The sequence below is a fragment of the Coturnix japonica genome, chromosome 12, assembly GCF_001577835.2.
Source record: "Coturnix japonica isolate 7356 chromosome 12, Coturnix japonica 2.1, whole genome shotgun sequence".
Classification (NCBI taxonomy): Eukaryota; Metazoa; Chordata; class Aves; order Galliformes; family Phasianidae; genus Coturnix; species Coturnix japonica.
Genome location: NC_029527.1, coordinates 5011610 through 5025163, shown reverse-complemented (window position 1 = coordinate 5025163; position 13554 = coordinate 5011610). Strand labels below are relative to the sequence as shown.

At 43.4% G+C, this 13554-nt stretch overlaps 1 protein-coding gene across 17 annotated transcripts in view; it reads right to left on the bottom strand.

Annotated features, from left to right (window-relative positions):
- CACNA1D (calcium voltage-gated channel subunit alpha1 D) overlaps positions 1-10892 on the bottom strand; it is a 140275-nt gene extending 129383 nt beyond the window's left edge. For 11 of the 17 annotated variants that reach the window (XM_015875159.2, XM_015875175.2, XM_015875176.2 and 8 more), the window contains exons 1-3: positions 10226-10891; positions 7943-8261; positions 6153-6258 (exon numbers count right to left, since the gene is read on the bottom strand). In XM_015875159.2, the coding sequence (XP_015730645.1) occupies positions 6153-6258; positions 7943-8261; positions 10226-10268 (468 nt within the window). In that variant the 5' untranslated portion in view covers positions 10269-10891. Of the gene's footprint in view, positions 1-6152; positions 6259-7942; positions 8262-10225 lie in introns of all 17 variants that reach the window. The other 6 variants (XM_015875171.2, XM_015875161.2, XM_015875167.2 and 3 more) reach the window with 2 other exon arrangements.
- Between the last annotated feature and the right edge of the window lie 2662 nt (positions 10893-13554).

Here is a 13554-nt window from a genome sequence, read left to right as displayed (position 1 = left end):
GTTAAGAGGAAAATTTGTCTTAGAAAATATGCAATGAAAAGGGTGGAAAGATTTAATGCTCATATTCTTCAAGTTCTTTGTCTAGTATCATTCCTTCTGGAACACCACCCAACAATATTATGTGTTATTTACCGCACTAAAGTATCAGGAGTCAGACCTTTGATGACTTTGTCAACATGTATAACGCTATAAGACTGCAGAATTGTAAGCAGTTCTCTATTCACATGAATAGCAACCACGATGAAAACAGGGAATTGCAACCAAGTTGAACACTGGATGAACTTCCAGACATGCATCAGCAGTGAAAAGAATATGGCATAATACCTTCTAGTATTAAGAGAACAAAAGGTGTTTCATAGCTATGTAAACAAATCTTGCAAAGAATTCAGTCTGTTTAATCTGCTCATCATTTCAAAGTTTTATATTGATTTCAGTGAAAATGTTATTTTCATTGTTAAGCTTTGAGCATCTGTCTCAAGTCTTTATTTAAAGTTTGGCTTCAAACACCGAAAGCAAGGACCAAGATTTCTGATAAGAATCAAAGCATTCTTCAAGGATGTTTGCTGTTGGTTTTGTTCTTAAACTTTTGTGAAGCAAACAGCAATTATGGCCCTAAAATAATTTTCATGGCAATCCACTTCTGCAATGGCAACATGGTACATGGCAACATGTAAAGATTCACAATTGAACATATTCTTTTTTTTTAGTGAGTTTCAGAATTGTAACTCTCAGGGTCTCCCTTAGCATAACAGCTATCATCGAGGAATATAACTATCTAATAGAATTTCACTGCATTTACTAATTTACTCCAACATCAAGCAAGTAATTCACATGATTGACAATGCAAACTGTTTTGTTCACATTTCTTTTGGAGCATTTATGAAACGACTCTCTTTCTCACTATGTCAACAGTTTGTATACAAAGACCGAACTTCTCCCACCCATTTTAAACTCTTGAAACTTGACTGACTGCAGCTTTATTACAAGATTCAACTGCTTTCCCACTGACCATTACGGTAACCAAGAATATGGTATATGTGGAAGGGCACAATGTTACAGATAGAAGCCTGGACTACAAAATTTTACAGATACACATTTGTTAAGCAGACCAAAGAAAAAAGTAAAAAGGCAAATGAGGGAATAAGGCTCCACAGCATTTGCCCGAACAATTAAACTAGCGAATCCACCTTCTAAAAACGTAGCACTATTCAGTTTGAGAGACTGTATTAGAAAGAAGGGCCCTTCCAGTCCTTTCTGGTGTATGATGCATCTCCTGAGGCATTTTGCCAGTAAAGCACTACCAGCAAATCTTTTTAAGGAGAGACAGGCCCTTAGTAGGAATTCCCCATAGGAACAAGCATGCAACTTTGAAAGTGGAAAAAACATTTTCTTTCAAACAGCAGTGATTAAGTACATCTTATTGTGGGGCCTCCTGGTCTGGATAACTGAACAGCTATCTCCTACACTTAAAGATGGGAAATCATTTTTCCAGTGTCATTAACTAAAACTTGTAAGACTCGTTTTAATCTGTGCTGAAGTAACCCAGGTCTTCAGTTATACTGGGGCACACAAGAATAAAAGAGTAATAAGGACAAATCTGTGTTATTCCCAAACCACCACAGACCCGAGCAGCCCTTCAAGCAGTTGGAAGTCTCCAATTCAGTCTTGCTCACATCTTTCTTCCAGGAATGCCCCTTTTCCTAACCCACAGGAAGAAGCAAAACTTCTCTTTCATTCACCACTAGAGATGGACTTGATGTATAGCAATTCTCCTTATGAAAAATAAATCAAGAATTAGATTACTAGCATAGTAGAGAGACACAGAGCAGCATAGGCCTTAAAGCTGGCTACAGGATAAAGTGGACGTGATACTGTAAGGGTGGCTAATATAAAGATGTTAACAAAGATGATAGTGGATAGTCAAAGGTTATTAGCAAAGGAAAATTCGCCGATGCCTTGACCAGAAAGCTGAGGTAGTCTCCATTGGGGAGCAATCTCCAAGAGATGCTGCCTCAGTGGTGATCAGCCCTTAAATGACGTCTTAGAGGAGGTGGAGTCGAGCTCCACACCTTCCAGGAGCACAGCTAAATTACTCTCACCTGTGATCCCGCAGCTGACCCAACACTTGCCTCAGCTGATTAATCAGAGGTTCAAGCTGTGATTTCCCATACAGATACACTAACAATCCAGAACTCTCATTTGGTTTTGAAGAGGTGTGCACAAAAGAAAAGGTTTCCTCTAACTATGATCAGTACTAATAAAAGTCAAACCATTCCATAACAATTAGCAAGTGCGTAATATTGGATATTCAGGGCTGGCAGAAAGAAAAAAGTCAAATATGAAGGTAGGGCTGAGTAAAAGATATCATGTTTAAATAATCCACTTGCAGAAGGGTGATCAATTAAGGAATTCTTGCTGCTGTCTAAAGGTTATTTGCTGAAGCACAATGCCCCACCTAGTAACCATCAAACAGCAACACTGCTGATTTTTAGCAAAATAAGTCAGGCTGCTCCTTTTGTTCAACAAACAAACAAAAAACATAGATGTCAGGGTAATCAGAAAAAGAAGAGACTTAGGCTCCAAAGCACCCTCAGCTGGAAGAGTAAAGATGGCAAATACAGCATGTATAATTACAATCCCATTTTAAATGCACCACAGAACATTTAGCAATGCAATTAATTCCAAGATATTAAATGTTGTTAAGACCCACAGAATTCTATGAGATACATTTTCAGATAAGCTACATATGGCATAGCCAAGTGTAAGGTAAAATCCAAAAATCTTTTCAATGGGTGGATTACTCAGTCATGTGGCCATAGGACTGAATGAGTCATGGGATTGCTAATGAGATAAGGATAGGAAGCCCGACACCTTAAGTCAGGAGTTCAAGTGGGTGAGTTCTCTGCTGCTGTGACCTAGATTGAAGGCACAGCTAACAGTTCAGGGGCAACACCTAAATCTACTTAAAGAGAACATCTTTGCCTGAAAGAAAACACAGACAGTACCTTTCTGTAGCATTCTGTAGCAGTATCCCTCGCTATGGCTTTCCCAGTCCCAGCTGTCTGGGAAAACTTGAAATAAATGAGGTATCCAGCTGAGTTCTGTAGGCACCTCTCAGAAACCTCACCCTTCAAGAGAGTTTCCAATTGACAAACATAGTCAGAAGCAAAGCTGAAGAATCCTGTTATTGTGGGTATAGAGTCTGTGATTATCAACAGACTCGAGAGCTTTGTGCTTGTGACTTTGCACTTGCCAATTTGCTGTAATTAATGCAAATCCCCCCCAAATGGGGGCTTACAGCCTCTTACTCAGAACAACCTCACCAGTGAAAACCTGTGAAGCCTGGTCACAAGAGATGCAATACACCCAAAGCAGGCTCAACTCAAATTTCAGGGGTCAAGCCTGCAGAGATTCAGTATGGATGCCTTCTAATTGTTCATGCCTAGTTATTAACAGAAGAAAAACTAAAAATGCTTTGATCACAACAGAAATGCAGACCAATATTATACCAGCCTGCCTGCATGCTGTAAAAAAGCCCAATGCTAGACAAACCAGTGGTAAAGTAAGTAGGAGGCAAAGCACGAGGAAGGAAGAGAGAACAGAACATGGTATGGCAGGATGATACAAGAAAGAAAAATTGAGGTGGGACAATGAGATAGAATAAAGCATGGTGCAGGAGAGGACCAACAGAAGAGTAAACAAAGAGGGAAGCCAGAGGCCAAAGTAAAAGATAAAAAAAAGAAATGAGTGGGAAGTTAATGAAGACAAAAGGCATGAGGGAAAAATATCGCAAGACGTATGTGGATAAAAAGCAGAAAAGGCAGAAATAAGAGAAATATATATACAGGAAATTCATCATCCGTCCAAAAACAGCTTCTTATCAAACCCAAACAGGAGACACTGCCAAAAGAGCTGAATCAAGCACCAAGAGTTCAGATCACCTGAAACTTCTGAAAGCAGATGAAAAAAAAATAAAGTAAAACCTGAATGAAGAGGTGAGGTTATGAGAATTTCAGCAGGGGTTGTACTGACCCTGTTCTCCTGATGCAGGAGAAAAAAGATCTGCCTTCAGAAAAACTCTGCTCACTTGTGAAGATACCAACTGATTAACGACTAAACAATTAAGAAGAATTTGGAATCTAGCTGAATAGCTTTTCAAAGTTTATCAGGCTGTACTGTGCTCTGCGCAGAATAGACAAGCATGACAGAAGTGCTCCACTCAAAGAAGAGGAGATCCCTTCCTCCCACCGCTCCTAGCACAGACCAAAAACATATCAAGGCCTTTTCTTGATAAACTTTGTCACAGAACACAAGACTGTGACGCTGGTTAGTGGCCAAGCTCAGTCCATTCAGAATTTAACTCTGTACTCCTGATTTGTTTGAAGTGCATTGTTTTGTACCATCCAGTACAGAACATACCATTCTGAAGTGCAGACCATGAGTTTACCGTGCAAGAAAAAAAGTTGTAGCGCACCTTGTACTCCCACAGAACAGCAAAAAGGCAGAACAGAACAAGTTTCATTTCTTTTTCCCACTTATCCATGCTCCACTGCCTTCTGCCCTCATGTATCACTGCTCCCTCTTCCCTTGGCTTAACACAGTCTACACATACTTTAACCTTTGTTCACCTCTAAATATAAAAATGAAGTATAAATGTGTCTGAGGTTCTGGAATTTTATTGCAAATTTAGAAGCACACAAGCCACTTCAGCAGGCTCAAAGATCCACAACTCGGAGTGTTCAAGCCCCTTTCTACTTAAAAGGGGCAGGGATCTCTTACTAAAAAAGCAGGATGTGTTTTTGTTCAGACCGACCTGTCCACCCATCCATGTTAATAAAAACATCAAATAGAGAAACATCCATTCCTTTCTAAGCACACTGTAGAATTAGGTCAAATACTGGGCTAACAAAACAAATGCTAAAAAACATTTATTTCAAAATTATTAGCTTCTGACATAAGTAGCTGTTTTGCCCTTTTCACGTAATGCTTTATGAAAGCAGTTATTAGCGGATCTCTTGGTGGATTGACAGCTATGGAGACTTGTGCCCTGAATTTCTCATGGAGGGTAAAATGAAGAAATAGAGACTATTGGCTGGCTAGATAAACAGCTGCACGATGAGTGCCTCACACTGACCTGAATTATTCTGCCTTTCACCAGCATTTTTATTGTTTGTATTTGCTTAATCTTGATAAATGAAATGTATATAAAATGGGTCATATGACTAGAACAATTACTTTTAGGAAAATAAAAATGCTCACATGCACAAAATGCACATACATCTTCATAAACAGAAAGCCTCGTATCAATCAAAAATTCCCTTCCAAAGCAATCCAAAATTACCTGCTTAATGATCTGACACCCTTTCCTGCCACACCAGAAAACAAATCACAGGCTTTCAGAACTCCCAAGACCACAGAGCTCTGCTAACTATTTCAAAATGCTGTTTAGAATGAACAAAACCATGATAATGTATTTCTAATCACCCTTGTGTGTAATAGTACCTGTAAGACTTGGAGACTAGCAACTAAATCATTTTCGAGTACAACACTGCTATTCTGTTTTCAGCTGAAGAAATACAGCTCCACAAATGAAGTACCCACTGTGTTATCATCCCTTTTCAAAACAACTTATAACAGAAGTGATTCTAGAATTCACGTTGATATTCTTACCACTTTGCTGTAAAGTTTTCCACCATTCTCTTTCAATAAAAGCTAAAATAACAGCTAAAAACAGACATTCAAACAGCAGCGTTAAAAATTGAGAACAGATTAGACAAATAAACTAGGAAAAGCAGTAAAACCATACAGGGATTGAAACAGATATCTCAGCAACAACAGGAGTTCAAATACAAGTTCATACACCACACAAATACATACACACACAGAGCACAACATTATGGTACGTTCTCTTCCAAAGAGTTTTACCACTGAAGACATAATTTTAAGATATGACATTTGAGAGTACATATTGAAACTGAAAATAATGCAATCCCATATTCCAACTCGCATTTTATTTGAGTACCACTGTAAACCAATTTGTTTTTTGTACTAAAATTATTACACTTAATACAGTCCTAAATGCTAGCAGCTAATCTTGACTGCCAAGATAAAACTTCAAGACCAATATAAAACAAAAACTCAAGAGTACTCACCAAATTATGATTAGTTGAATTAGAATCATCTTCTGGGAATGGGATGTAAACAGCTAAGGCCACACAATTGGCAAAAATAGACAGTAATATAAATATGTCAAATGGTCTGGAAAATCCTGTTAAGGAATTAATGGATTCGGAGTATCTACAAACTTTTAAGCCTTGCTCTCCTTTCTGTTTCAACCCTCACAGACAGTTCTTCTTTTAAGGCAATCTTTAGACTATTAAGTGGGACAAACATCAAATCACCATTGGTTATATCACCATACCACATCATCTTCCATCACAACAACGTCTCAATGTCCCCTTCTCTTTACAAAAGCAAGAAAACTATTACTCTTGCTGCCAGAGAACTCTTCATGTTTCTGACAGTGGAACTCCTTAACAGTTTTGCTTTGGCCAGAGCAGATCAAAGTTTGGGTAAGTAGAATGGCATTCTACTCTTGGTTTGGCAGCCATACAGGCTCAAAGCCTCTCAGGCTTTTGCACAAGCAGCATGAAGTACAGCTGCGATTTTAACACCACCTCTGGATAAAAGTAGTAGAACCCTGGAAATACATTTCTTTTGGATGAAAAAAAGGTCGTTTCCTCAAATTCATACATTCATACTCAGGAATTTACTCAGGAATTTCATACTCATAACTCAAAAAGATGGAATTACCCAGATAAGACCGCTTGTAGAATTTCAAAATGGAATTCTTTGAACCTTAGCTATGATTTTTGCCATTTTTTCCTGTTATCTTCTCGGTCTTTACCATAAAATTCCCATAAAAGACTGAGGGCAGAGCACCAAATACAATCCTACTTCCTTTGAAAGAATATTTTTCTCAGTTTACAATGTACTTTTTCCTGAAGAAAACACCTATTAAGCCCACATGCCCATTAAGTACTTTTAAATTTTGTTTGTTGGCACCACAAAGTTTGTCACCTCCAGGATTGTTTTGATGTCCATAAAAGCCTAGGAATGCCAACAACCACTATACTGTACATACAAAAAACAAATAGAGTGCCCATCTTAATACACAGCATTCTCCAAATTAAAATGAACAAACCACATCAGTGCAAGACTTCCAAGCTTGTTTTATGATATAGTGCTACTGGGACCAACTCAGCCCTGAGTTATTCCACTTCAGATTCATAGCAATTTAATTTAACTGACCTTAGCCAAGGAGAGGCCAATTTACTGAAATTAGTTGGACTTCTACCAGTTTAAAATGAAAGTAGAATCTGTTTCACTATCTTTAATTATGTTCAAAGAACTGAAAAAATAAAACAAGCCCTATAAATGAGGAACATTTCATACTGCCAGGATGGGTGTTCTGTTTAAAGTAAGAAAATGAGCTTTACTTTGGTAATGTACTCTCTTGAACAGCTATTTCCTGCTACAGGAATGTTGCCATGGCTAACAGGCAAACATTTTTCTCCTTGTACCTCAACAAACCTTTATCTTCTATTTCAAACTTCTTTCTTGAGAATTAAACAATATATCATAACTGCATGATATTACTTATTCCAAAGAAATCCGCAGACTTTCAAATCACAAGTGCTGAGACAAAGATAAAGCAATCCTTCCCAGCATGCACATCACCACAAGGAGAAGCTGGTGTGTCTGGTCTCCTATCTATCAGAACCATTTACACAAAACTAGCTACTATTAATGTTAGTGAGAGCTACACACAGGTAAGTGAAGTACAGTGTTAGCTATGATGCTATCAGAGAAATTGCAAGACAGTCTTGTTACACCTAAAAAACTCAAGAAACAGATGAACTGAAACTGCATCAAAGGATACTTCCATTCTACTAGACTAATGCAGGCTCTTCGTATTGGGTTGTTGAGGGATAAACAGAAAAGGGCACGGGGTGGCCGACTATTAGATGTATTACCCTGTTTTTTGCTCTTGGCATATTGCTGGCGTTTTCTTTGGGACAGAGATCCTACAGGCTGGGCTGTGGTGGTATTCATATTTTGGGCAGCCTTTGCTTGTCTAGCAGCATCAATTGCAGCTTGCCAAGACAGAACAGTTTGCTTGGATGGTGCTGAACTGTTGGACTGAGTAGTTGGTCCGTCACCAGGGAGAGGAATTCTGGTGCTACTTGCATAGTTCGCCTCTGTGAGAGAAAAGGAAAAGGAGAGAAAAAAAAGAGAACTTGTTTATAACATTTTATGCCATAATGTGTCACTGTGTTTTCGATGAAAAGATTATTTTAAGACCTCTTGATGGTGTGATGCCTATATATGTGCATACACTCATGCTCTGCAGTATATATATATATATATATATACATATATATATGACTGTAGGCAAATAAATATACTTACACGTAATTGAACATATATACGTATGTATACATGTGATTGAACAGTAGCCAAAAAGGCTCAGCAGTCAGCACTGTAACGTCAGGCCCAGCCTCGATGTCATGACAAGTGCTTCACCAACGCTTTGCATTTTGAGTCTCCCACTTTACATTTCTTACAGACTCGATGGCAGCTTTCCTGTCACCACGTTTATCCAGCGAAGCACACCTCCTCCTAATGACCAACTCTGCTGCTGGTACCTCAGCATTCAGCAGACAAACAGTCATTTATGTGTGTTTTTCAATAGAAAACAACCAATGCTACCTTCCCAAAGAAAAAAAGAAACCCTGCAAGCAAGTCGAATCTCACCTCGTTCTGCATTCTCACAGCAGAATGCAGGGATGCCTCCCACAAGTGAAAATCCCATACTGCGTGGTGGTAAATATGTCGATATGGTGGAGTTACACACACGTGAAACCAATGCAAAGGAATGTTTCTTCCTGCTTCTTCACGAGGTTTCACTACGTAAATCGTACATTCTAAACAACGTTTTTTGAGCTCTTTTTATTTAGATAGCAGCGAGGAAGGCGCAATGCCACCTCCTCACACAGATCTCTGCTCCTGACTAGAACAGCAGAGCCGACACCTACATGCACCTGTAGGAAGGAGCAGCTCCTAAGTGAAATTCAAAACTTGAAGACGCCTGGGTGGGCAGAACATGGAGGAATGATGGCACAATCCACGCGCAGGGAATCAGGGCTGGCAAGCGGAACGGATCTGCCCAGGCAGGAGGGGAAGATAACTCCCCAGCGACCGCCGTTCGCCGAAGAAGGGAGCGCAGCCCTCCCTTCCCAGACTGTGGGAGCGGAGATAACGGCAGCGACGCGAGAGCCCTGAACATGCGTCGATGTGTGCGAGCCCGAGCCCGGCCCTGCTGCGTGAGGGGCGGCCGCGGGGGCTCTAAGATGGCTCCCGGGGCGGCGGGGTCAGCGAGGGGCCGTGGCCGGCACTGGGTGGTGGTGGGGGTGGGAGCCGGGCAGCCCCTAACGCCGAGCCTGAGGGAGTGGGGGTAAGGATGCTCGGGGGCGGAGGTGCCGATATCAACATTTTGCAAAGGATTTCTGTTCCCCCCCTTCTTTTTTTTTTATAATTTTCTCAAGAAATTCGACAGCATCTCCCCCGCCTTCCTCCTGCCCCCCGGGATGCCGTGCAACGTGGTTCGGCGCAAACCAGCAGCCGATCGACGCATCTAGCTGTCATCCTCCTCATCGGTGCTGGCGAGCGAAACAAAGCCCGAGCGCCGTGCTCCCCGGGGAACCTCTGCCCCCGGCGGGCACGCAGCTAATACGGGGGAAGCGCGGGGGGGGGCGGGGAGAATCGTTCGAACGCGGCAGGGGAGGACGTGCGGAGCCGGCACGGGACCGGCGCGGCCCCGCGGCGCCCCCTCAGCCGCCCGCCCCCAGCCGCAGCCGCCGGCGCTTCGCCCCCGCACCCCGTTCGGAGCGGAGCGAGCTGAGCCGCGTCCCCCCGCTCGCCCTCAGCTCCGGCCCCGAGCAGCATCCCGCATCCCACCGAACCTCACCCCGCGCCCTTCCCGCTCCCGGCCCCTTCCCCGAGCCCGGCCGCTCGCCCCCTCCCCGCCCCAAACCCATCCCGGCCCCAACGCTTTCCCTCCCTCCCCTAATCCCCGTCTCCCAAATCCCTCGCAAATCCTCCCCCGCTCCCCCTCCCTCAGCCCCGGGCACACCGCTGCCCTTGCTGCCCGCTCCTCTCCTACCTTCTGGGTGCTGCTCGTGTTGCTGCTGCTGCTGGTGCTGCATGATTCCCACTTTCTCCGGGCGAGCGAGAGGAAAAAGAAAAAGAAAAGCCAGGGCCGAGACGGCCCCCGCCGCCCCGAGCCAGGTGCGCGCTGCCCTGCGCTCCGCTACCCGACCCCCATGGTAGCGACTAGCGACGCGCGAGGGGCTGCTCCCGCTCCTCCTCCTCCAGCCGCTGCTGCCGCTGCTTCGCCGCTGCCAAATCCCTCCGAGTTTGGGCCAACATGACACTCACATCCGGGTGACACGGGATCTCTCCATCCCTAGCAACCCGGCTGCCGCTGCCAGCTCGTCGGTCCCCCCCCTCCTGCCGCCGCCGCCGCCGCCTGCTACGCGAGCCCCCTCCTCCCGGTGCCGCTCCTCCTCAGCCCCCTCCTGCCGCTGCCACCACCTCGGGCTTAACTCCCTCTTCGCTGCTGCCGCCGCCACCTGCTGCTGCCGCGCTCCAGCGGTCGGGCCGGGCGGGGGAGCGGAGCCGCTCTCTAATCGCCCGGAGCTCCGGCGGCCGCAAATAGAACCGCCGCCGTCTTAACCCCTCCGCCGCCGGCACGGAGTCCGTCCCTCGGCGCGCCCCCGCACACCGCAGCCCCGCAGCCGCCCGCTCCTGGAGCTCGTGTAGCTCGTGTAGCCAGCACGGCTCTGCACGCCCGGGTCAGCGCCGAAACGAGGGTGGGTTCGGGGTCGCCCCTCCCACGCCTTGCGGCGAGCGCAGCCCTCACTCTGGACAGCTCCCCGCTCGGTTCTCGTGCCCACGTGCATACGGTGAACGCTCAGTTCCTCAAACCTTCAGCGCCTCGACCTGTTGCAATGGCTCCATTCCCATCCTAAGCCAACCCCAGCGTTTCATGAAAGAAAAAATAAAATCATTTGTCTTTCCATTTTTTTCCATTCTCAGCATTTCATATCAGATGCCAGAACCCTTCATTTGGTCTTATTTTTCCTTCATTGGACTCAAAGCAGCAATCACGTGCACTGTTGCACATGACTGGAGTAGCCATGGGATGCACTGGGAACAGTGAGGGCAGCACCTCCAATTACTGTGATGCTTTTCCCAGTGGCAATATCGCAGCCATCAGGATAAGTACATAATGAAACCAAGTAAGGATTACACGAATTCCAAACAGAATGAACACTTTGGAGTTCCATGTGGCTTTCTCTGAAATGATGACTTCCTGATTCACTTTTTGAGATCATTTTCAGGATATTTGTTCCGAACAAACCATTGTTAAAACAGCATGTGTGACCCTGTGATAAAGGCACTATTTTATTAAGAAACCATTTGGCAGAACTATGAGCCCTCTCTTTCATCACTTTCTTATCCATGTCTCAATCTTATCTTCAGGCTATCCTTCATCCACAATTAACTTACTTAATTAACAATGACAGAGAAGACATAGGGAAAAAAAAAAAAAAAAAAAAAAAAAAAAAAAAAAAAAAAAAAAAAAAAGAAAGAAGACCTTAATACTTCTCATATCTTCCAGTCTTATAGGAGGCCCTGTTAGGTGGAAACTATCACTTCTGGTGCCCATCAGAGAGAGAAAATGTCCATCTCCAGACCACTTCTTAGCCTTGGTCTGGGACTCAGTTTTCTCCAGCATTTTAAGTGGATTCACCCATCTCCAAAGATCCAGACTCCACAAAGGAGGAATCTCTAACCAAAGATCCTTCTTGGTCACACACGATTTGCCTTCACTTGTGCTACCAGGACTGACCAAGTCTTTCCCTAGGTGCTCAATCAGTGGTTCAGGCCGTGACTCAACAGTTTCCATACAAAAACATAATAGTCTCTGTTCTTAAGCACCTCCCTTAGACATGCATGATAGACAAGATGACTTCTACTCTTGAGAGATAGATGTTCAGGTGTCAAAAATGCTTGGTGTATTTGCAGATGCATCCTGATCAAGTGGAGCTGCCTAGCCAACACTGTGGGTGCTGGAGGCAGACACCCTGCTTGGCCATTGGGACCTTTACAGATGTAGACTCAGATCCCTTAATTGTTGTTTTAAAAGAGACTTACGAAGTTCAACGCCGAGACACTATTGGCAAATCCATTGGTATTCAGGCCCAGATCTAAAAGAAACAAAGCATCCCAAAGAAAAAGCCTGAAGTCTGCAGAAGTCCATCAAATCCCAGGGTTCTGGTCTTGCCAGTGCCTGGTTTCCAATCCCTTGTCCTTACAAAGGAGAACAGCACTATGTAACAGAAACTACAAATACTCTCCAAAGACTCCCAATAAAACCACGAGAGAGAGATGCTTTTACACGCTTGGTCTGTATCTGCAAACATGTACTTAGGCTTATTTCAAAAGCTATCTGGCCATAGACTATCAACAGACATAGCAGGTAACTCCTAGATAATCAAATTATCTGCTATATTTTCATAATAATTATGAAAATGAAAGTCCTTTTAGTGAGTTTTGAGAAATTCTGTAAGAACACTGATACAGTTTAATCACAAAAGTGCTAATTACTGAAACCATTAATTCTCTGCACAGCTGTTTGCCCTTCTCTTCTGGAAACTAATATTTGATTATTTCACTAACACTGCTTCATTTTGATGTCACATGGATGTTATTTACTCATTCCTGAATGAAATGGTTGGAATTATGTTAATGTTTTAGATCGTCTTCAACTGCCATCTGCTCAGTGCGATGCCCTTATCAGTGTATTTCCTGTACAAGTCAAAGAATGGCAGGGCAGGAAGAAAATACATTCTCTATTATCACATATTTGTTGCAGAACTGCCATTCAGTTATTATCATTTGTCCTCTGATAACATTTATTGCTTTCAGGGACTCATTCTCTGTAAGAGAAGCAGATGAGCCAAGAAGCAGCATTTTATGGACATTTTAGGAGCAGAAGCCTATTCAGAATTTAGGAGCACACATGGCTAGTCCTACTGAACCAGGACCAGCTCACTGCAGGAAGGGACTGATCCAATCAGAATATAATTGCCATAGTGGGAAGAAGTTATATAACAAACGCAGAACTGAAAAATAATATAAAGCAACAGAACCAGCCTAGTCCTGTAACATGCAGGCAACTCACACGCATTAATCCATTACTTATCATAATAATTCTGCTGAAGTTATTAGCATACTGACCTGTTTGTTACTGTCCTTACACATGGGAGGAATGTATAAATGAAAGACAGCCACGTTGACAACAAGCAGTTGTAGAATTCATTCTCACCCACATTACGTGCTTCCATCTAACTTAGCACACGCTGTCATTTAATTACCTCAGGTTGGCAGTGCTCCTAAATCCCTCCCAGCTCTCAGCCCTGCTGT